The 25,903-nt window shown below is 32.9% G+C and overlaps 1 protein-coding gene and 1 pseudogene across 1 annotated transcript; both read left to right on the top strand.

The window, feature by feature from the left end:
- The first annotated feature begins 978 nt into the window (after positions 1–978).
- Positions 979–2,223, top strand: LOC116029685 (annotated as a pseudogene).
- Positions 2,224–6,340: 4,117 nt separating this feature from the next.
- Positions 6,341–25,277, top strand: LOC116029686. The gene is made up of 8 exons (XM_031271729.1): positions 6,341–6,560; positions 11,177–11,266; positions 21,550–21,623; positions 22,085–23,596; positions 23,794–23,961; positions 24,061–24,198; positions 24,305–25,126; positions 25,179–25,277. Exons 1-8 carry the CDS (start codon positions 6,341–6,343, stop codon positions 25,275–25,277), a joined length of 3,123 nt encoding a protein of 1,040 aa, XP_031127589.1.
- Positions 25,278–25,903: the final 626 nt, after the last annotated feature.

Below are 25,903 nucleotides of genomic sequence, written 5' to 3' on the forward strand. Positions count from 1 at the left end.
GAACCAGAGCTACTAATCCACATTAACAGATTAAGTAATTAGTAATTAACTAATAACTAATTGACAAATTAATGAATCATATCAGATAGAATGAATTGGGCAATGAATCATATCAGCAACTACGGCACTACGACAACAACTACTAATAAAAAACACAAAATTATGGCAATTAGAGCAAAAACTAGTATCAATTGAATTAGGGCAACTTCAAAATTAGGAAAACTAAGGCAAAAAGAAAATTAGAAAATTAAGGCAAACAAAAAATTAAGAAAATTAGACAAACAATTGAATAAATTATTGAAATTAACATGTATAGTTCAAGCCGTCAAGGGTGTGAGATTGTTAGAAGTTGATGCTCATTAGTAATGGAAGAGTCGAAGAAGACCAAACCTGGTGGCAAGTGTCAAGGCGACTGGCGAGTGCCGAGGTAGAGGCGGGTGGCGAGGCAGTAGGAGGCGATGAACCGGTAGGCGGAAGCAGCAGGAGTGGTTCCGTGGTGCCTGGGCAGTACGCGGTGGTATCAGAGAAAAGAAACACAGCGAGCCAGAGCGAAGAAATGGAGTCTTGGTAGGTTGAAGAACAAATAACAAGAAAATTTAAAAATTATATATAGGGAAAAAAACACTTTTGGTCCCCCAATTAGTATCACATTTGAAATGTTATCCCTATCTTTCAATTTGAACAAATTTGGTCCCTCAATTATTGAGACGGTTGTCAAGTTAGTCCTTCTGTTAAGTTATCCCAATTAACACCGTTAATACCATGGGCAAATTTGGAATTTCACATTGGAAAATGTACTTTTGGTCCCTCATCATCCTAAGATTGATCTTTCGCATGAAGATTAAGCTAAAGGAATGTCTGCTGGTGTATGCTTCACCCCCCGCAAAAAATTCAGGAAATTACTGGCCCGAGCTTTAGGTAAACCGCAATTCCATTGTTCTAAACCAAGAATTTATTCAACCTTTGAATGAGAATGCAATGAGTTTAAACGAGGCCGAAGAAACTATAGAGTTAAGAGGTTTGTCTGTTGATTTGAATGAGAATGCAATGAGCTTAAACAAGACCGAGGAAGAAAAAGTTCCTGATGCACCGAGTTATGTAGATAGTCTCCATCGTTTGCACAGGAAACTCCTACTTCTCGAGAAGAAGGATTCCGCGAGTGAGGAGTCATTAGATGGGAGTGTGATAGGTGATTTAGATAGTTTGGACCCAGTTTCGACGATTGAGCGATTGAAAACAGCGTTGAAATCTGAAAGGAAGGCACTACACGCTGTATACACCGAGCTGGAAGAGGAGAGGAGTGCTTCTGCAGTGGCGGCTAATCAGACGATGGCTATGATAAACCGGCTTCAAGAAGATAAGGCTACAATGTAGATGGAGGCTCTTCAGTATCAGAGGATGATAGACGAGCAATCGGAGTATGACCAAGAGGCGTTGCAGTTGCTAAACGAGCTTATGGTGAAGCGGGAGAAAGAAAGGCAGGAGCTTGAGAAAGAATTGGAGGTGTATAGGAAAAGGGTGTTGGAGTTTGAGGCTAAAGAGAAGGTTGTGATTTTGAAAGAAGCAAAGATGGCAGTGATAGAAGTGCGTTTTCCTTGGCTTCTTGTAGTAACGGTGAGGAGGATAGCGATGGGTTGTCTATCGATCCTAATCAAGAAGCTAAAGAAGATGAGAGTTTTTATGCACATCAAGAATCCACACCTGCTGATGAAGTTCTTAATTTCGAGGATTCCTTGGCTGATTTCGAGGGCGAGAGGATGGCTATTCTCGAACAACTCAAAGTCTTGGAGGAAAAGCTAATCACCATGGATTACGAGGAAGCCGGGGAAATGGAGGATTTGAAAGCGGGGGAGATCAATGGCCATTCCAATGGCCACGCGAATGGTTTTGCTAAAGAAACAAATGGCAAACATCAAATTTTAAGTTCAATGGGGAAGAGTCTTCTCCCTCTCTTCGACGATGCCATTAGTGACGAAAATGGAGACGTTGCACACGAGAACAGGTTCTTCTACTCCAATGGCGTGCACCACGATTCAAACATCACGGGAGACTATGATTTGCAAAACAACGAGAGGGTTGTTGTCGAAGAGGAATTGGATTGCCTGCACGAAAGGCTACAAGCGCTAGATCGAGGCCGATAGGGAGTTCCTAAATTACTGCATTAAGCTAAAGATTGCAAGAATCTTTGGCTTAATCTTCCTGCGAAAGATCATGGGATTTTGAGGGACCAAAAGTGCATTTTCCAATGTGAAATTCCAAATTTGCCCATGGTATTAACGGTGTTAATTGGGATAACTTAACAGAAGGACTAAATTGACAACCGTATCAATAATTGAGGGACCAAATTTGTTCAAATTAAAAGATAAGGATAACATTTCAAATGTGATACTAATTGGGGGACTGAAAGTGCTTTTTTCCCTTATATATATATACAATATATATAAACTATATAATTTTGGACAATGGGGCAGCTGCCCCCATGCTGGTTCCGCCAGTGATTCTATTGGAATTATTTGAGATTTATACACACGGTCGTGCACGAATCAGAGCTACTTATCTTTTGAACTGGTGAATTATTTTTTGAGTGCGATTTGATTGGAGACCATATATACATGATAACATGAACTAACTTTGATGAGTGTCGAGATTTCTTCAAAGCCGGGGAACACATTTGGATGACCAAGTCGCCTTGGATTAAGTACGAGGTTTTGGAGTGGCACGTGTCGGACCGATAGAGTTCTCCGTCAATTAGGATGACACCAAGGCAATATGTATAAATGTTTCAACATATACAATTTTAATTGAGAAATTGATATATTTGGTTGCAGAACGCAGATGTCTTGGGGATATATGCCTAGCACATAAGGCGCCTAGACGGCCAACTAAATTTTTTTAAAGAATCATTGAAACTCTAGCAGTATCTATAATAACATACAGCATATGTATTAATATTTTAACGTACTTGGGCGAATTAGGTGAATTGGCAAAGGCAGTAGTGCAATACTAAGGCAAATTAAAGTTAATATGCCACTAATGAACTTAGTACCAGTCGATGTCACCGGCGATGACGAGAACTCAGAGAAGATGTACAGGCGGCGCAACCGTGCATAGTAGGCGGAGGACGAGCAGACGACAGCTGGTCTGGCTGGAGAAGAAGCAGGCGACACCAGCAAACAGCGGGAGATTGGAGGAGCGGAGCTTTGCGTTTGTTGGAGAAGGCTAGGGATAAAATACGCACGGCACGTGCACGGACCATATATATGCTTGATCTCTCCAATTTTTTATATTAATTTATTAATTACATTTTATTTGTAAGATCGGGGCCACAAAAAAAAATTCCCTAACAAAAATTCTTTCAAATAGATCACTCCAATTTTTAGAATTAATTTTTTAATTCGATTTTAATTGTAAGACTTGGGACAAAAGAAAATAAATAAATAAATCCCTAACTAGAATATTTTGAAATCTTATTTTTCAAATAGAGAAAATTTTAAACTTATTTATCAAATAAATCACTCATTTTGGGATTCAAAACAACAATCAGATGATACAGTTATGACTTACATTCGACTGGTTGGCTTTTATGGGGTGTTTAGATTGGGATTTATAATGTTAAATTGACATCTAATCACTACAATGGTGGATGGCGACTTGAAACCCATTGTTTCCAGCTCCCTTTTGGGGAAGTCGCAATCACATTGCAGGATGCTCTTAGGACGACGAGTTGATGGCTTGGCGAGTAGTTTCCCAAACGAACTAGTGAAGAGTGGTGTGACACATGTCATGATCTCCGTGGTGTTAGGCCTGACAAAGGGCTAGGAATTCTTGGTTAATTTGAGTAATTGGATTTTTTTGTTTTAATTTTTGGCTGAAATGGACATCAATTTGAGCAAAAAAAAAAAACAATTAAAAAAATATGCACGACGCATGCACGGACCAACGCGTGTGTTTAATCACTCTAATTTTTTATATTATATTTTTAATTCTATTTTATTTTTAAGACCTGGCCACTAAAAAAAGTTTCTCGTAATAAAAATACTTTGAAATCGATCACTCCAATTTTTATATCTGTCTTTTATTTTTAATTCGATTTTATTTTTAAGACCTGGGCCAAAAAAAAAAAAAACCCTAACAGGAGTACTTTGAAATCTTATTTTTCAACTAGAGATATTTATAAAATTATTTCTTAACTAATCACCATACGCGCACGACAATTGCCCAACAAGCTTTTGGGTTTCACTTTGGATCCAATACCTATTGATAAAACCACTATAACTTGCTCCCTCCAATGTTAAGGCCCACATCTATTACAAAGTGGTTGCAGCCTTGCTCATTTTTTCCATTTTTGCGTAGATATCCAACACAATCAATCTCATCGTCGTAGTTCATCTCCGACTTGCTTCTCACCATATTCTTCATTTTTTCAAAGAACTCGAATTGATCTCGTCATCATTCACCTTCCTTTTGGGTAATTCTATCTATTTTAGTGGTATAACTTTTAGTCTTAAACAGATACAACAAACCCAAGATTTTTCCACGGTTTCGACCATTTCCGGTACGTGAACTCATTTAATTTGAGGAAGAATGGATTTCTAATCATTGTTCACATATATTTTAAGTAATTGTACTCTATTTCACTTGTATTATTTTTAGTCTTGCACAGGTGAAAAATGCAAACCCTAAATTTGTAAGCGATTTCTACTATTTTAGGTAAGTGAATTCATTTCCACCAAGGAAGACTATAAGAGCTAATCAAATCATAGGTCTTATATTTCAATCACTTCCATTTTATGGTTGTGAAATCTATTTAATTTCAATTCATATATTTTCAACTCATTTGATAATATTTTTTCTTCAAATATGATGTCTCAATTTTTATTTTGTTTTTTTTTTTATTTGAGATCTAGAAAAATGGATAATAAACTGACTTCGTGTAAATTTTCATTTAAATTGTATATGTGGAGTGTTCTTGCTTTCATTACATTGTTACACAACTATTTTCTTGATTATCTATTTTGAAAAACAAATATTTATAAAATAGTGAAAATAGAAATAAATGTAAGCATAAAAATAAATCAACAAAGACATATACAGTATAATTGTTACTTATAACAAAGCAATATATGGAGTATATACTGAAAATTGGATACTTAATTTACATTTTCTAAAGGTATTTTATTACTTTTATTTTGTGCATAAATCTTATAACTCTTAGGGTGTTATTGGTATCAATCATATGTTGTGTTAAGATAGTGGAAAGCAGCTTAATTTCATGTGTTATATATTGAAATTCCTTGAATGTTCGTAGGATTTTATATATGATCTTACATATATAAAAATACTGGTAATCAAGCATGTAATTTATGGTTCAGTTTTGCTTGGGAGTTTTTCAACTTATGAGTTATGAGCAAAATGGGCATTATCAATGTGCTTGGACCGGTATAAAACAAAGATATTATAAAGAATTTATTAAGTGAATTCTTTTTTCAAGATTAGCCACGAATTTTTGAATCCGTCGTTAACTATTAAAAATTTATTTATAAAAAATTCCTATTTCATGGTCTCCTCTCTAACTAATTCCTAATTCCTAATTTATTCTAAAATCCATCTCTCCCTAACCCTACTTCATGGTCTCCTCTCTTCCTCTACCATTTGCGTTGCCTCTACCGGTCTCCGCCTCGCCATCGACCGTCCAATTCAAAAATCAGTATCTTCTCTACATCTCAGTTTCTCCGTCACCTCACCGTCAGCTAAAGATCCTTGGTTAATTTGGAAACATGGTTTTATTTTTTTTTTTCCTTACAAAACGAAGTTGTTTTGAGTGAAAAAAAAAAAAAAAGAGGCACGGCACGTGCACGGACAACCGCATATGCTTGATCATCCCAATTTTTTATATTAATTATTTTAAATATATTTTATTTATAAGACTTGGGCCACCTAACAACAAATTCTGATCCCTAACAAAAATACTTTGAAATCCATCACTCCAAATTTATTTTTAAATTATTTTTTAAATTGGATTTTATTTTTAAATATATCTGTATTTGAATATATTTTCTTTCACTTGGCTTTGTATGGTAGGATATGGCACAACTTGAGTAAAGTCCCATTTGTCATTTTGTTCTTACGTACTCAACAAAAGCCTCACAGATCTACTAAAGTTTTGAAAGAATCTCATCGCATGAATGAGCCCTTAAGGTGTTGTAGATATGACAACTCATTTTGGATTCAAAACTATAATCAGATGATAAAATTATGACTTAATTACATTCGACTGGTTAGCTTTTATGGGGTGTCTAGATTGAGATTTATAATGTTAAATTGGCCTCTAATCACTACAATGGTGGATAGGTGGCGACTTGAAACCCATTGTTTCCATCTCCCTTTTGGGGAAGTCACAATCACATTGCAGGATGTTGAGATGCTCTTAAGACTACGAGTTGATGGCTTGGCAGTGACGAGTAGTTTCCCAAAGGAACTAGTGAAGAGTGGTGTGACACATGTCATGATCTCCTTGGTGTTAGGGCTGACAAAGGGCTTGGAATTCTTGGTTAATTTGGGTAATTTGATTTTTTTGGCTCATAAGGATATCAATTTGAGCGAAAAAAAAACAATTAAAAAAATATGCACGACGCATGCATAGACCAACGCATGTGCTTAATCACTCTAATAAATGTAAGCATAAAAATCAATCAACAAAGACATATACAGTATAATTGTTACTTATAACAAAATCAACAAAGACATATACAGTATAATTGTTACTTATAACAAAGCAATATATGGAGTATATACTGAAAATTGGATACTTAATTTACATTTTCTAAAGGTATTTTATTACTTTTATTTTGTGCATAAATCTTATAACTCTTAGGGTGTTATTGGTATCAATCATATGTTGTGTTAAGATTCTTAGGGTGTTATTGGTATCAATCATATGTTGTGTTAAGATAGTGGAAAGCAGCTTAATTTCATGTGTTATATATTGAAATTCCTTGAATGTTCGTGGGATTTTATATATGATCTTACATATATAAAAATACTGGTGATCATATGCATGTAATTTATGGTTCAGTTTTGTTTGGGAGTTTTACAACTTATGAGTTATAAGCACAATGGGCATTATCAATGTGTTTGGACCGGTATAAAACAAAGATATTATAAAGAATTTATTGAGTTCTTATTTCAAGATTAGCCATGGATTTTTGAATCCGTCTAAGAAATTTATTTATAAAAAATTCCTATTTCATGGTCTCCTCTCTGACTAATTCCTAATTCCTAATTTATTCTTAAATGCATCTCTCCCTAACCCTACTTCATGATCTCCTCTCTGCCTCTGCCATTTGCGCTGCCTCTATCGGTCTCCGCCTCGTCATCGATCATACAATTCAAAAATTCGTCCCTTCTCTACTTCTCAGTTTCTCCGTCACCTCACCGTTAGCTAAAGATCCGTGGTTAATTTGAAAAATTTGTTTTGTTTTGTTTTTGTTTTTCTTTTCCCTTTCAAAACGAAGTAATTTTGAGTGAAAAAATAATTTAAAAAAAAAAAAGAGGCACGTCACGTGCACGGACAACCGCATATGCTTGATCATCCCAATTTTTTAGATTAATTATTTTAAATATATTTTATTTATAAGACTTGGGCCACCTAACAAAAAATTCCGATCCCTAACAAAAATACTTTGAAATCCATCACTCCAAATTTATTTTTAAATTATTTTTTAAATTGGATTTTATTTGTAAGACTTGGGCCAAAAATAAAAATAAAAAAGTTTTTCGGTAACAAGAATACTTTGAACTCTTATTTTTCAAATAGAAAATTTTTAAACTTATTTCTTTGACCACACAAACACGAAAAATTTTAGAAAATGACATTTAGAAGTCATTTTTTTGGGTTTTCAAATGGACCAGTCATCAATTGCTCATGTTGCTGCCATCACTATTATAGGGCCACGTCTATTATAAACTGGCATCACCCTTGCTCATTTTCTTTCACTTCTGCGTAGATATCCAACACAATCAATCTCGTCCTCGTAGTTCATCTCTGACTCACTTCTCACAATATTCCTCCATTTTTGCAAAGAACTCGAATCGGTCTAGTCATCATTCACCTTCATTTTGGGTAATCATATTCTCTCTGTTTTAGTGGTATAAATTTTAGTTTTAAACAGGTACAACGTATCAAACACTAAATTTTCCCGTGATTTCGACTATTTTTTTAAAATATTCTTTATATTCAATTATTTAAATAAACTTTTAATATAATGCCTATGTATACAAAGTATAGACACAAACAATTAAATTAATATAAAAAATGAATTGTAAACCTATAACATAATTTTGAATTTACCAAATAAAATAGGATTGATAACTTATTTTATATTAGTTTGTGCCTTTCTTACATTTCATTATCTTGTCATAGTTGTTTTATCATCTAAAAAACTAAAATGTTTAGTTTTCATGTGTGTATGGCAGAGGAATTGCAATATCTGTATTTGAATATATTTTCTTTCACTTGGCTTTGTATGGTAGGATATGGCACAACTTGAGCCAGGTCCCATTGTCATTCTGTTCTTACATACTCAGCAAAAGCCTCACAGATCTACTAAAGTTTTGAAAGAATCTCATCACAAGAATGAGCCCTTAAGGTGTTGTAGATATGACAACTCATTTTGGATTCTTGGATTCAAAACTACAATCAGATGATACAATTATGACTTACATTCGACTGGTTGGCTTTTATGGGGTGTCTAGATTGAGATTTATAATATTAAATTGGCCTCTAATCACTACAATGGTGGATAGGTGGCGACTTGAAACCCATTGTTTCCAGCTCCCTTTTGGGGAAATCACAATCACATTGCAGGATGTTGAGATGCTCTTAGGACTACGAGTTGATGGCTTGACAGTGACGAGTAGTTTCCCAAAGGAACTAGTGAAGAGTTGTGTGACACATGTCATGATCTCCTTGGTGTTAGGGCTGACAAAGGGCTAGGAATTCTTGGTTAATTTGGGTAATTGGATTTTTTTATTTTTTGGCTCAAAAGGACATCAATTTGAGCGAAAAAAAAAACAATTAAAAAAATATGCACGACGCATGCACGAACCAACGCATGTGTTTAATCACTCTAATTTTTTATATTTTATTTTTAATTCGATTTTATTTGTAAGACTTTGGGCCAAAAAAAACCTAGCTGGAATATTTCCAATTTTCCACCGGGGACGGAGAGTATACTCCCTGCAGCTCACACCTCGCCCCGTTGCCATCCCTAAAGACTAGCTCCATCACTTCTTTCATCTTTGGATCAAGATCATCATTGGGGTTGTATAATTTTGGGCAATGGGGGTAGTTGCCCCAATGGTAGCTCCGCCCCTGTCGCGTTATGTGCTTTAGTGATGCAAGATTTGAGTGTTCGACTTATATTGGCACAACATGTATAACGCATGGGTTACATACTTACTTGTTTTAACCAAATAAATCGTACCATTTTTCACTACCTTTTACAATTTTGGATTTTTAAATGGTTCAAAATAATCGCTAGGGGCTTGTGTATTTTATTATTATCATTATTATTATTATTTAAAAAAAAATTTAATTTTTTTAAGACTTGATAATTATAAAGTATTTAATACTTTAATAGCTAATACTAAAATAATAAATATTAACCTAAAAATATTTAAGGTTTAAACGATTTAGAGTTATATATTTCGCTCAAAATGCGTCGTTTTGAGTGAAATAGCCTATTTAAAAAAAAAGAATAATAGTTAATCGGCCGATTAGGCGGCTTAGGCGGTTGATGCTTAGGTGGACCACCGATTATATATGATGATATTATAAAATATGAAAAAAAAAATAAATTATGTTTAAGAAAAAAAACAACCAAAGGAGTCACCCGAACAAAGAACTAAAAATATAATCACCAGTAATGGGTTATTAACTAGGCAAGCTATCCCAATTTGTCAATGTTAACAATCCCTACTACTATCTCACAAGGTATAACACAAATCTCATTCCTCTTTCACAATACAACAATAGATCATCCAACTTGTCATTCTATTATACTTGTAGAAAGCGTGGTGGATCCAAACTTCTAAATTCTTTGTCAACAAATGCTTGCTCTTTTTTGTGAGATTTCACAAGGGGTCATCGCTCACAACTTCACCCAATAAGTAGTTCATTACTTTCTCACGATCAATTTACATAATAATTTTCATGTCACTTTTGATCTATCAATTTGAAAGACCCTTTTATAATGACTCGGATCTCCACCTTTTTATGGCACTACATGGGCCAATATTATTCGTGAAGCCCGACAACAAACTACGGAGTAGTAATTTATGCTAATATTGATACATTGGGCCCTTGACTTTCTGGCTAACTAATGAGTGATAACCCATTGCAGCCTTTTTCTTTTTTTTTCTTTTTTTTTTAAGAGATGATTGATGAATATTGAAAAAAAGAAATGAAAAAAAGGAAAAAGCAAAAAGAAGAGAAAGAAGAAAAAATTTGGGATGAATTTAGGTGTAAAGAAATTGCAATTCAATGAATTATCGAATTACAACGTTTGGATGGAGGGAATTGCAATTCGGCGGAATTGCAATTCCCTCCAAATAAGGAATTGCAATTCATGGGACAATTCAATGGAGAGGAGGGGCAATTTTGTTAGTGTAAAGACAATTTTGTCCCTCCTCTCATCGCCTTTGTTTTTTAAATTATTATTATTATTATTATTATTATTATTATTATTATTATGACTACATAAGGGCATTTTAGTCTTTCTGTCACTTCTTACCTTCTAATTCCCTGTACTTTTATTCTTGCATACCAAACACTGGAATTTCAATCCCTACTTTATTCATTGAATTTCAATTCTACCGAATTACAATTTTTTTCCCCCCTAATTCCCTACTCCCAATCTCCTGTTAATGGTCGGTTTTTCCTCTGAAGGAAGGAGATGCATGCTGGTGATCAATACCAGTATGCTTAATTGAGTTAACTAACGTTAGATGGTTTTCAAAGGATTCATGTTGGTGGCTATAGCAGCCAAGTTTATTCATCTGGTGCCTATATGAGATGATTATGTGAGTATATGACTTTACATCTGGCTTTCTTTTCTGTTCTGCAAATAATTCTTTGTTTTGACATGGTTTTGCCGAAATTTTTTTGAACTGGTAGTACTCAAGCTATTGGAGATGTTGAGATATGAGGAATTGACTGGTTACTTTGTTCTGCCTCTGATATGGCTGATTGATACTGATTTACAAGGTGAGTATAATTCTGAAAACTTCTCTTATTAGAGTTGATTGCAAATTAAATTACCTGTATTGCTTCAAAGCGAAGATTGATAGTGATCTTGGTTTTAAAGAATGGATCTGCACTTTGACATTACTACATTGTAATCTTATTAGAATTGATTGCAAATTACTTGTTAGGTTGTCTCTTTTGATTTGCAAGTTGTTTGAAGCTGATTATACGATATTTAAAAAATTTTAGAAGTATTATTACATTTTTCTTATAAAATTATTAAATTCATATTCATTGTGTTATGAAATTATCACATTTTTTCAAAAAAAAAAAAAAAGACATTATCACATTAATTTTGTTTATTTAATTTTTATGTAAATTTTTTAAGTATAGTACTTATTTGATTAATTGATAAGGAGGACAATAAATTTAAGAATAACTAATGAATACAAAAAAAAATTAAAAACTATATTTTTATATTTATTACAAGTTGATCATATTTCCAATCTCCAAAAGCCCCGAAATAACATAATTTGGCAAATTTCTAGTAAATGACATGATTTATTCAACTAATGAACTGAATCAAATTATATATACTTTGGTGATAAAATTTCATTCGACATGTCAAATTCTAATAAGTTAATTTTATTTTCTTCAATTTAATCTTGAAATTTGATAAAGTTAATCTTTATATTTAAAAATAAATATTAAAGTTAAAAAAAACATTAAATAAATTTGTGCATGAATTTTTTCACATGAATACATATATAGTATCATTGGCATGCGTGGTTGGTCTCAATGTCTTGATGACATAAACCCACTTACAACTAATTGCAATCTTTTTCGGCAGGGAAATGGATAAGATCCCAAGTTTGATTTTCTTCAAGGGTTACCATTTCTTCCTCCATAGCATATCTTCACATGTCATCAGACATTGCTTGGCTCAATGTTTTAGGAATAGACATAGAATCCAACTAGGATATAAAGGTACGAGGGGACTTTGACAAATGACCATATGAAACAAATGACGAAAGAGGATGACAACAACTACGCTTACCTTTCCGCAGGGCAATCCAAAGATCAAGGTCATTTGATGGAGGTTGTAGTAGGGGAGGAGTATTTGTTAGAAAAAAATGGCATAAATGGCATTTTAAGTCGCCATTTTGTAGTATAAATATATGTGGGGTCCACTTTCGATTTGGGTCGGGTCAAAGTGGATTCGGGTTCTTCGTAGTTAGATGAAGAGATCAATATAATATACGCTCAAAATGGATAATGGGTGAATGAGAAATTGATTCTTAAAGTAGACCCATTTGAGATGGAATTTGTGTGGAAAAGCTTTAAGTAAGCCTTTTGTCCCACATTGATTGGGAAAGAAGATTTGACCCACTATATATACAAGGGTCTTTTTATGACTTGTTAACTTGTATAGTATAGATGCTCTCTTTCGCGCGCAAGGATTGCAAATCAAATTCCAAACTGAGCTTGAAAAGGCTTTCTAGATTTATTTCCTTGAATCTTTTATTGTGTATTATCTATTTTCTCCATTTTTTGAGTTTTTTCGAGAATTATTTCCTATAGTATTCACCAAGGACATTATTATAAACCATGGACAATTGTAAAACTTACCAAAGGTACATTATTCAAACCAATAATGGACTGCTTGTGCACACTTAAGAAGTTACCCAACATACATTTTTATTACTCATAAAGTATATTATTTATTTATTATAAAGCATAAAATACATTATTCTAATTCATAAAATACATTATCTTACCCCAAAAAGTTTATTATTCTAACACATAAACGACTGAGCAAACATCGTTATTGACTAAATAATTTTTTTAAACGTCAGAGCGACATCGTTGTGGACCGTTGTGTGGAGGGTCCACATAATAATTTACCTACAATCTTGGCAATTTATATCGTGGACCACGGCCCTTACCAAAATGAGTTCTGTTTATTATATTCTACGTAATTGTTCTGTGTATTCCAAGCAATCATTCTGTGTATTCTAGGCAACCGTTCTGTGTATTCATGTAGTAACACATGTTGTGATGTGTTTGTGCATTCGAATGTTTAGGAGGATGAGTTCTGTGTATTTTGTGTCAATATTCTGTGTATTCATGTTATTAACATAGGTTATGGTGTGTTTGTGCATTCGAATGTTAGGAGGATGAGTTCTGTGTATTTTGTGTCAATATTCTGTGTATTCTAGGCAAACGTTCTGTGTATTCGATAATGATTATGTGTATTATAGATAATGAATTCCTTGGAGTCATTCGCGTCCGCGTCCACTAACATCGAAACGATGTCGTTTACTGTGGACCCTGGTCCACGATATAATGATTGTACAATCCTAGTTTGGGCTTACACTAGAGTCTGGGTTGTATAGTTGCATATAAAAAAATAAAGTGGTGTTTGGTTGGAGACTCTTGCACCCTACTATGAACTTTGATGCTCATTACCATATACGTTTGTTTGCCTACTTTTGTTATCGTACTATTGGCCGCAATATACTTCTTTAGTAATTACAAAACACATTACATTTTTACTCCTTTACTTTTGAATAATGGAATATAAAATAAGGGAGAAAAATAAAAAATAATAATAAAATAAAAAGGCCATTGTCCTTTCTCAATCTACTGGAGCACAAAAAGTCAATAGTCACCTCCATTGAGACTCGAACCCACTCCCTTCCACATGGGAGTGAAAACCGGGTGCTACTAAACTACAAAGGTCTTTAGCATTCAAATTCTTATTTAATACCAAACAAAGTGACTCTTTCTACTTAAAACTCATTACCATTTATTTGATTCTCATCATTTCGATTCCAATGTTTGAGCCAAACACACCATGGTTAAGATTTAATGATTCCTCATTAATGGAATAAACCTATAGATAGAGTATCCAGAATGTGATCATTGGCAAGGTATTTCATTTGTTGCTTATATTTCTTTTGTTTATTTCTTGTCTTTCTTTTTTTTCTTGCAATTAATCCGGAGTACAAATGTGCATTTGCAGATTCATATGTCAATTGAATACATTTTTGAAACTGTTTCAAGCTGGGAAGCTGCTAGTGGTTAAGTATTAAAGATCTAGTGAGACTACACTTTTTTTGAAAACATCTTGTGAGACTACACTATATATCATTATTTGGTTATATCATTATATTTGAAGGATGTGTTTTGTTTGAACTAAAATTTTTATAATCATAGTGAGACTACACGTATTATTTATATATTTTTTGTTCAATAGTTCTGTCTCTCCCTAATTGGATATTGATTTTCATGACTAATTATAATTTTAGCTAAAAATAAATTTCTTCATGAGATTGATAACATCAATTTCAGGCATTCTGTAACGCATTAAATCAAAGATTTTACATGATCTTAGTTTCAAAGAGAAAGCTTTCAAATCCTATAGGCTATAGCCGGTCTTTAGATTCGATGATTTTCTTTACCATTTTATTTTAAGCTACTCAATGCTCTAGACTACAATAATGCATCGTATTCTTGAAATTGCTTGCAAAAATTGTAATTGTTTTTAATAGAATGAATATTAGACAGATGTTGCTATGCAGATTCGAGACTGGCAACATGAAATGAGAAACTAAAAATTTGAGGTTAGAAACTACAACGTGTGATACATTCTCAATTATTTAATACTTTTCCATACCATATGGATGCTAACTTTTTGTACAAATTAAACTTGTTATTTCTTTTTATGATTTGATCTCATTTTGTTTTCTCTATTTTGCATTTTTTTTTCATAGATCAAAATCCCTGAATATAATGAATCACAACTACAAGACTTTATCTAGACAACTTGGTTTGGCTTGCAGTGAATTAAACATGGTGTGTTCAAGGCTGCATTTGTCTTTGTATCTGATCTGCAATTACATCTGCCTGCCAAATAAGATGAAATGGTGTTGCTACCTTGAACAAATAATTCAGCATTATAAACGAATTGGTTCCTCATGATCTCATCAACTGATCTTCATCAATCCAGAACTTAAATTTCTTGTTTGGTGCTTTTCTCCACTTGTTAGTAAATTTCAAGTGCTACAACGTAACAATTGCCTTGTTTAAAAAAAAAACAAAAAAAAAAAAATACAGTTGATATTCAAATGTGTCTAGTTTGAGAATCAATTTCTCATTCACCCATTATCCGTTTTGAGCATATAATATATTGATTTCTTCATCTCACTTCAAAGAACTCGAATCCACTTTGACTCGATCCAAATCGAAAGTAGATCCACATATATTTTACCATAAAATAGGCACTTAAAATGTCATTTTTGCTCAAAGTTTTCAATAGCACCCTGGCCATTTTGCTTGAGTTTTCTAATGTTGATGCTCGAAGAAATTATGTTAGTCATGCGGGCAAGTAGGTATGTAAATTCATATTTCAAACCATGCCTATAAGTGATAATGATATGTTTTTATTTTAGAACTGCAAGTTGGTCATCAGGAAGCGCCTAATAAACAATGGTTAAAGTGGTCTAGTGCAACTTATATGTGCACTGCTACGGTGAGGGTTAGTTGCTAGGTTTCTAGGAATCATTGGAGTAGTTCCAGTTTTGTATGTTCTTTAGTAGGTCACGGACTTGTGGCAAGTTTAACTCAACAAAATGTTAGCAGGTTTAAAAGAGATACAATTTTGCTTCGCCATGTGAAGAACTTGCCAAATTCGTGTTCAACCTAAGTATGAGTGTTGCCATCGATTAAGGAACTGTAGATAATAAATCCCAATTTCAAGATATATATTTTTATTAGCACAACACATAAAAGACATCATCATGTCACTAAAAGATAAGTATCGTTCTTATTACTATTAATTACTACGAAGTATTATTTATATTTATATTAATTTTATGTAACTAGCTAATGTGTCAAACCGGCAATTTGTTTAAATAAAAACAATAACATGACAAGTTCTACATTTTCCTCTACATAATAAAGAAAGTTCCATGTTGCCGTTTACATAATATGATATGATAAGCTTTGTGCTACCAACTACATTGCAAGGCAAACCCTATGTTGCCACCTAAATGACATGGTAAGCTCTGCGCTACCTTTTACAATAGTAGTCACAATGAAAAAGTATGTAGTTTGTTACAAGAAAGGAAGATATGGATTTTCGAGCCTATCTTTTATTTTAGAAATTTATATTTAAATTGATATTAAGGGCATGCCCTCAAGTCATGTGTTATTAAGCTTGCTGGAGATAACAATCATGTACTCATAGTCTGGTGCATATATTCTCAGTGCTTCAAATGTTTACTCCAGGTGCTTTGCACTTGTGCGCCAATTATGACGTTATACATCATTTTCAAACGCTTTGTAAGGAGGTCTCAACTTTAGTGCCAAGTGTACAAACTTATAGTCCGGATTATACCCGTCATTAAGAATACACTCTGAGTGTTGTTAGCTTTACATACTGTTTGGTTTTACATGTGATAGATTTCTACTTTTTTTTCATCGACAAGCATTTTGCGGCATTAGAAAGTGGGGGCTTATGATAGAATAATAATATTATATTATATTATCATTATTTATCAAGAATGGGAAAGTCAAAGAAGAGGGAATCAAGACAATAAAACAAGTGATTGTGTCCATGATGTTAGGGGAAGTTGCAACTCTAAGGAGATGACTGTATATAAAGACTCAAAATCAGACAAAGAGGACCAGGCTCACGAGGACCGTGCTCACTTTAAAAAGAGAACAACTTTGGATGTGTTTGGTTGACAAGTTTAGCTATGATGAACTGGTATCAAAATTATTGTTATTCTTTAGTTTATAAGTTTTTATAACACTACTGTGGGTTTTGATTACCCCCTTAATTGCAAAACACATTGCCTAATAAAATAAGGGTTTCATTCCCTTCCTCCCCAACTGCTTTCCCAACTATTAATAATCATTCACATTCTACCCTACTACCAAACATGCAAAATACTTTCACCAAAACTCATTCCTAACATGCAAAATATTACCATTACTAAATATTTGATACCCATTCCGATTATGATTCCCATGTGCGAACCAAACACACCATTTCTCTTACCACTACTACAATTATAGGATTTTACGTTGGTTATTTTTCCTAATTTAAGTCAGTTATTAAAGTGACATAAAAAGTATTGACGTAGTATATTAAATTATAGACGTCGGTTCAACAACTGACGTCTATACTATCATATATATGTCAGTTATACACAAAACCGGTGTATATTAATTAAAAAAATAGATTAGATCAGACGTCGGTTATAAGGCATAACCAACGTCTAGCTATTGTTGTAGTTAAAAAAAAAAAGAAAAAAAGAATATACATCGGTTGTATGCAACAACCAACGTATATTTCTTTTTTATTAAAAAAATAAAATATTAAATATTACATATTGCTTTGTAAAATAGTCTGTCCAAAAATATTCAATAGAAACAACTATCAACAACAATTCATTCAAATGTACCTAAACAATTTTTAACAGCAGTACTTCACAAAGCAAATTAATAGATTCAAAATAGAGTTCTACTACCTGGACTCATAAATCTTAATCCTTAAAATTTACTCATTAATGTGGCGGGTATGATAAGCTACTTTTTCATATGGGTCCCAGTACAAATGTCTACATCAAGATTTTATGTGCTGAAGCAAAAGTTAGGGGTAAAAAATAGGTTACACATAATATTTTCCTTCAAAATATAAACAATTAACTAAACTAAATGTAATATTACAAGTACTAAAACATCATAATCTAAATGTAATATTACAATCACCACCAAATATTATGAAGATAACTCCACCATAAACCTCTTAGGAAGTCAATTTGATCTTGATTATAGCAGGTTTTATCACCCCGACCAAAAAACTGCAAAGTTATGATCAAATATTATAAAATATTTATTTGAAATTATATTAAACTTACTCTAATTATTTATATTACTTTGTATTACTTACATTTTTCACATCACTTTGTGCTTCAACTTCAATAATCTCAAACATATACCGCATCACATAATATCCACTTTCAACACTTCCAGGTTATTGATGCATTAGAGCATATTTAAAAAGCAATTAAAAGTAAAATAATATCATTATAATATGTAATATTTACGATTGTGAAATACTTACATCACAAATAATCCATTTTGATTCTTTTAACCTATTTGAATTGTTTCTATTGGATTGCTGAGTTGATAGATAATCTTGCATAAAATACACACACAAAAAAAAAAAGATAATATATACAAATTACAGTAACTATATATTACATTAATATAATGTAAAGTAATGTCAAATTCATTGAAATCACGCACTTGCCAACTACTTTCTTGATATTTACATGAGGTTTGCCTATAATAGAATTAAACTAGTAAACTTCATATAAACCAGGACAAATCATGGTGTAGCTAATCATTGGAGGACAAATCACTCTCCTAGTCTCCTTTCAAATTAAGTTATTGATTACTACTTTATACTAACTTCATTTGTTGATTATGGCTATGATGATGCTTCCACCTTGTCTAAATCAAAAGGACTTTGGGTTTGGTATGTTGCTCCGAGTCTTATTCAAAAACTCATGTAGCAATTTGCCCCCAACTCTACCTTGATATGAAAAAAAAAAAACAATATGAGTCTACCTTAATTTTTTAGCAGAACTGTAATTCCTTATTTCTTTTATTTAACTTCTGTTTGTCTTTAAGCTAATGATTTAAATATGAGCAAGAAGAAGACGAGTGTTGAATGGATTACATATGAATGCTGATCGATTGCTGAAATGCTGAGTACTGAGTAGCTGAAAGCCAGAATGAGAAGTCCTCATTTTGATTTGTTGTGAAGTGTGAACTATCTACTAGTTTTAGTATTTTGTAAATTGTAACTTTTATTTTTGATTTTGGAGTTAGGCAGTTATCTTATCCACTTGACACTTTGATTAGTTATTTAGTTTGGTATTTTGAACTTTCTAGTTTCAACTTTGGACTTTGGACTTTTAATATTTTGTTATTTGTAGCTTTGTAATTTTAAGTTCGTAATTTACAAATTTAGATTTTAGTAATTTACTAGTTTGTAACTTTGTATTTTCTAAGTTGTAACTTGTAAGTTTGTTACAATGTTTCTTGTAACTTTGTTAGTATAACTTAGCTAAATCTTTTATAGTTTATTAGTTTAGATTCATTTTTTAAAATTTTTTTCCTAACCCAAAATAACCGAAATCTGAACATGCAAAATCCGAAGAGGGTATCTAATAAATTTTCACGGTTTGGATTTAAATATTGCAACCTGAACGTGTGGGCGATCCGCAGGCCCGATCCGCCCTCTGCACACGCCTAGCAACAAGTGCACTCACCAAAGAAAATTGAAAAATTATCTATGTTAATAAACAAACCACAAATAAAGCTAATCACCAACAAGTTATTATTTGTAAATTAATATACTAAATGGTTTATTGTCCAACAAGGACGGTAATATAAATGAATAAAATTAAAAACTTAATTAGATTCTCCAACTAAACTAAACTAGAAGTGAAGTTCAATAATACTAAATAACTGAAACCCTAAATTCAACATTAATATACTAAACTAGAAGTGAAGTTTAAAAATACTAAATAACCATAAATTCAACATTAATACACTAAAGTAGAAGTGAAGTTCAATAATACTAAATAAGACTAAATTTCCTTTAAAACAAAAGACTAAATTCAACATTAATATATTAACTAATCATAAATTCAGTAATAATAATTCAATCAAATTCTAAAAATATTTTTGAAATTTTAAAAATTTATATATACAAATTAAGCTCTCTACATATAATAATTCAACATTAAAAATTCTTTTATCAAGAGTCAATTAAGCTCTCTACATTATTCCTATATTATACACTCATTTTTTGTACCTTTACCATTAATTACCATTGTGACTTTAAAAAGAGATATTAAAACATTGGTGACATTTTTTAAGGTTCAAATTGACCACTGAACGAAATATGAACGAAATGAAAATGAAATTTTAAAAAATGTCAAGTCATCGTCCACGTCAACATGCAACCTATTAGATGGAGTGTTAACCTGCTATCATGTGAAATTGCATACATTTGATGTGTTGAGTAACTTAATTGCACTTTATTTTTATTCAGTGACCAAATTGCACTTTCAAATTTCGTTAAATTGTCAATTTGAACCTTATTCATTTTTTTAAATACTCCGTAATAAATAGCACCCAGATGGGCACATTTCGGGTCGAAGTGTTTCTTTGGGATTTTCGGCCAAAATAGGCAATTGTTGTAGGCAAAATAGACGCCTATTGTCTTAGGCAATAAAAATTAAAAAAGCCCTAAGAGCATCCTTATCAGTTGGAGTTTTTTATCCAATTTTTTGTGGGCCCCAACTTCCACCTCATCATCCACTATCTCATTCAATCACAATAACTCTTCTCCACACTAGTTTGAGTTTTTTCTTAGTTTTTTGTGGACCCACCATTTTACCCCACTATATTTTAATTAATTACTTATTTAATATCATTATAAAAATTATAATTACAATTAATATTTTTTATTATATTTAAATTAAACATGTCAAAATTAAAATAAATTTAAATTTTCAATTCTAATAATCAAAATTATATACTACATTTATATTTTGTGTTCAAACTTTAAAAATTTAACAAAAAAAAAAGTTAAAAATTATATAAACTAAAAAGAAAGTAAAAAAAAAATAAAATTGAAAGGCTTGGCCGTTGCCGTAGCAACAGCCAAAACAAATTAAGAAAAAGAAATGAAACTAAAACAATCGCCCCCAGTTTTTTCAAAAAAAAAAAAAAAAGAAGCACCCCAGCGCCTGCCACATATATATATATTTTTTTTTAATTTTTCTGACAATATCCAAGTGTTTGCAGGGGGAAGCTTTTGTCCATTATCCCATCTTCACATCAGTTTTGGATCAACCCATTGCATCATCACTGTTCCAATATCTCCCTTTGATTCATTGATAGGAATGCTCTAAGTTAGCGATTGACCACCACTCCCCAACAAAAAAAACAAAAAACAAAAAAAAACACTCTTCTCTGCTATCTTCCAAAAATGAAGCCCTAGTTATTGACGCGCAGCTCAGGCGATTGAAGACGGTGGCATGAGGGTAGGTGTTGCCACAACGTTATCTCTTAAGCGTGAGATTAGAAACGGGTCTGCAGCGTTCTCCATCTTCTGGTGCTGCAACGTGAGGTTAGTTTCTGTCTCAGAGCATCACGTACTCAAACTTCTACTGCTGCTGTTGGCTAATAATTTCTTGGTTTGTGTATGGCAGCACCTACTTCTTGTGCTGTTGTTTTGGCCGCCGACGACTATGACGAACTGATACTCCTGCTGAACTGCCACCAGGTATATATATTTTCTTTTCTCTTCTTTTGTTTTTCATTCTTTTTTTTACATATTTTTAGTGTGAGTGAGAGTTCAAGCACTGTCTAAATAATACAGAGTATTAGTTTTCATTCTTTTCTGATCTGCTTCTCTGCATTCCTTGCCCCTCAGTTTATTCTTGCAGTGATAATGAGTCAGTAAGTAAACTTTTTAAACCCAGAAAAGTTTATCAGTATAATTACCCAAAGTCACCATCTATAAATTGCAGTATATATAATTATTGTCAAAACAATCTGCATGATGCTTGATATGATACAGTGTCAAAACCAGAATATTATTACCAATATCATAAAATTGTTTATAATAATAAGTCTGATTGATTTCCCATCAATTTATAATAATGTTGTTTCTAAATGCATTCATCTTCGTTTTTCCATATCTCATATGATATTTACTTCAATTAAAGTTTCATAACTTTACAGATTGATTGTGCTGCAATGGGAGATACTGATCGTAGCTGGATGTATGGGAAACGCAATACGTTTGAATATAGGCAAGGGGTTGAAAATTTTCTCAAATATGCTGAAGAAAATAAAAGTAAAAATGGTGAAGAATTTCTTGTGTGCCCCTGTTGTGATTGTAAGAATCTGAGGAAATTCCGTAGTTCTGAGCAAGTGAAGAGTCATTTAATATGCCGTGGGTTTAAGAAAGGTTATGACCGGTGGATATGGCATGGTGAAAGTGTACTTCCTAGTACAAGCACCAGTGATAATAGGATAGACAATGATGAAGAGAATGATGATAATGAAAAGAATGTAGACACTGATACAAATGGAGAGAGTGATCGAATAGATGAACTCATACGTGCCATTCAAGGAAATTTTAGTGAAGTGCCTCATGTATTAGAAAGTTTGCTTGTTGATTTAGAAAAACCTTTGTTCTCTGGGTGTAGTAGATTTACAAAGTTATATGCTGTGTTAAAATTATATAAATTAAAAGCAGAGAATGGGTGGAGCAATAAGAGCTTTACACAGTTATTAGAACTTTTAAAAGACATGCTTCCTAATGATAATGAGCTTCCTATTTCAACTTATGAGGCAAAGAAAATATTGTGTCCGTTAGGTATGGAGATTAAGGAAATACATGCATGTCCAAATGATTGTGTACTCTATTGGAAAGAGTACAGTGATTTACATGTGTGTCCAAAGTGTGGGGTATCACGTTACAAAATAAAGGGTGTTGATGATGGGTGTGAGGGTAAGAAAGGCCCTCCGGTGAAGGTGTTATGGTATTTACCAATAATTCTGAGGATCAAACGTTTGTTTGCGAATCCAATTGATGCGAAATATTTGCAGTGGCATGCTGAAGGGAGAAAAAATGATGGAAAATTAAGACACCCAGCCGATTCTCTTCAATGGAGGAACATTGATCGAGCGTTTCCTAAATTTGGTAATGAGAATAGGAATCTTAGGCTTGGGTTATGCACCGGTGGAATGAACTCCCATGGTAACATTAACAGTCGACATAACACTTGGCCGGTTCTTTTGGTTGCTTACAATCTTCCTCCTTGGTTGTGTATGAATCGTAAGTACATCATGCTGTCATTGCTTATTTCAGGGCCTAAACAACCAGGCAATAACATAGATGTGTACTTAGCACCACTTGTGGAAGATTTGAAAATGTTGTGGAATGAAGGTGTGACGGTGTTTGATGCATATAGTCAAACAAACTTCACTTTGCGAGCTATGATATTTTGCACAATAAATGATTTTTCAACATATGATAACTTATCAGGCTATAATACTAAAGGAGCGAAGGCATGTCCTATTTGTGAAGATGAAACAAATGATCTTTGGTTGAGCAACAGTAAAAAAAATGTCTTCATGAATCATCAGATCTTTCTCCCTACTGGTCATCCTTATCGAAAGAAGATAAAGTGTTTTAATGGAAAAGTTGAGACACGAGTTGCTCGCTTTCCATTATCAGGCCGTGCGGTTTATGAACGAGTTAAAAATCTTAATGTTGAATTGGGCAAAACATCTAAACTTGCTAAAAATAATCTTTGGAAAAAAAGTCAATATTTTGGGATTTACCATATTGGGAGCATTTATCTGTACGACATTGTCTTGATGTGATAGATATTGAGAAAAATGTTTGTGACAGTATTGTTGGAACATTATTGAATATGCAGGGTAAGACTAAAGATGACATTAATGCTAGAAAAGATATGGTAGAAATGGGAATACAAGATAAGTTAGCACCGCAAGAATCAGGAAAGCGGACATACTTACTTCCAGCTTGTTATACAATGTCTGAAATAGAGAAAACAAGCTTTTGTGCATGTTTGAATGATGTGAAGGTTCCTAAAGGTTACTCATCCAATATTAAAAAACATGTTTCAATGAAGGATTTGAAGTTGGTTGGTATGAAGTCTCATGTTTGCCATATTCTAATGCAGCACATGTTACCCGTAGCAATTCGAGATGTTTTACCAAAACATGTTAGGCATGCTATTATAAAACTTTGTTTCTTTTTCAATGTTATTTGTAGTAAAGTTGTTGATATTGAGGTGTTGGATGATTTGCAGACAGATGTGGTAGTGACTCTATGTCAATTTGAAATGTATTTCCCTCCCTCATTTTTTGACATTATGGTGCACTTAATTGTTCATTTGGTGAGAGAAATTAAGATGTGTGATCCAGTGTTTAAGATGTATGTATCCATTTGAGAGATTCATGAAGATACTAAAAGGATATTTGAAAAATCAGTTTCAACCAGAAGGTAGTATCATTGAAAGTTATGTTGCTGAGGAGGTGATTGAGTTTTGTACGGATTATTTGGCAAATGTTGAATCTAGTGGTGTTCCTAAATCTCGTCACGAGGGTAAACTTACAGGGAAAGGTACTATTGGGCTTAAACTAGTTTCACAAAGAGCTGAAATTCGTGATAAAGCTCACCTCGTTGTATTGCAACATGAATCTGAGGTTCATCCATACTTTGGCGAACACCTGTCCATATTAAGGCATGAAAATCCTTCAAAGAGTGAAAAGTGGGTGACCAATGAACACAACCGCACATTTATAAGATGGTTAAAAGATAGAGTGATGCAAGAGTTATCCAAAGTTCCAAATAACATCAGTGAAACCGTTAAGTGGCTAGCTTATGGCCCTGGTATACTTGTGTTCTGTTATGAAGCATATGAAATTAATGGGTATACATTTTACACAAAACGTAAAGATGATAAGAGTTCTGTGCAAAACAGTGGAGTTACAGTAGAAGCACTATCCAGAGATTACTCTAGTGCCAGAGATGCCGAGCCAGTAGATGTTGCTATGCCATATTATGGTGTGATTGAAGAAATTTGGGCACTTGATTTTGCAACTTTTAGGATTCCTCTATTCCGGTGTAGTTGGGTTGATAACATACGAGGTGTTCGAATAGATGATTTGGGCTTTACTTTAGTAGATTTTGATCAGTTGGGATATCAGGATGAGCCATTTATACTTGCATCTCAAGCAAAACAAGTTTTTTATGTTTCTGATCCTGTTAATAGTAAGTGGTCAATTGTATTACAAGGAAAAAGAAATATTGTTGACATTGGAGATGCTGTGGATGAAGAAGAATATAATCACTTTGATGAAACACTTCCATTTTCTATTGGCATTCAAGCTTTAGAGGAAGATGACATTGAAACAAGTTACATGCGTTGTGATCATGGGGAGGGCTTGTGGATTGATAATCACACATAATCATTTTTTGTTAAAAAATTGTAAGTTTATTTGCTTGTTAAACGATTATTATTTTTTGAAAATTGTATGTTGACATATATATATATATATATATATATATATATATATTGCATGTGTAAATATAATATCATGGTTTATCATTTGCAGTCTACTTCACAACCTACTTCAGACTCTAAATCATAGCCTAAGTGATGCAGTACATGAATTGAGGCAATGATGGTCAAATGCATGAAGTCTAAGAGACATGGTGTTTGGTGGCTACTTTTATTGGAAATTTGGATTAGCTTTAAATATTTTTAATACTTGTAATCCTCTTTATGTTTATTTTACCATTCCCATGCATGCTTTTAATATTTGCAACTCTTCTATTTTCTTAGTTTTTTATTTAAATAAGTTTTTGTATTCAGAAGTTCAAGTTTTCAATATTATTGAAAGCCTTTGAGTTTGAATTATATTGTTTGTGTTCTTGTTTCCCTTATCCTACATCACTAAGACGAGAAGTCCTACAACCTGCAAGAGATTGAAAAAGAAGAAGGTATATGAAGTAATAAG

The sequence above is a fragment of the Ipomoea triloba genome, chromosome 9 (assembly GCF_003576645.1).
Source record: "Ipomoea triloba cultivar NCNSP0323 chromosome 9, ASM357664v1".
NCBI lineage: Eukaryota > Viridiplantae > Streptophyta > Magnoliopsida > Solanales > Convolvulaceae > Ipomoea > Ipomoea triloba.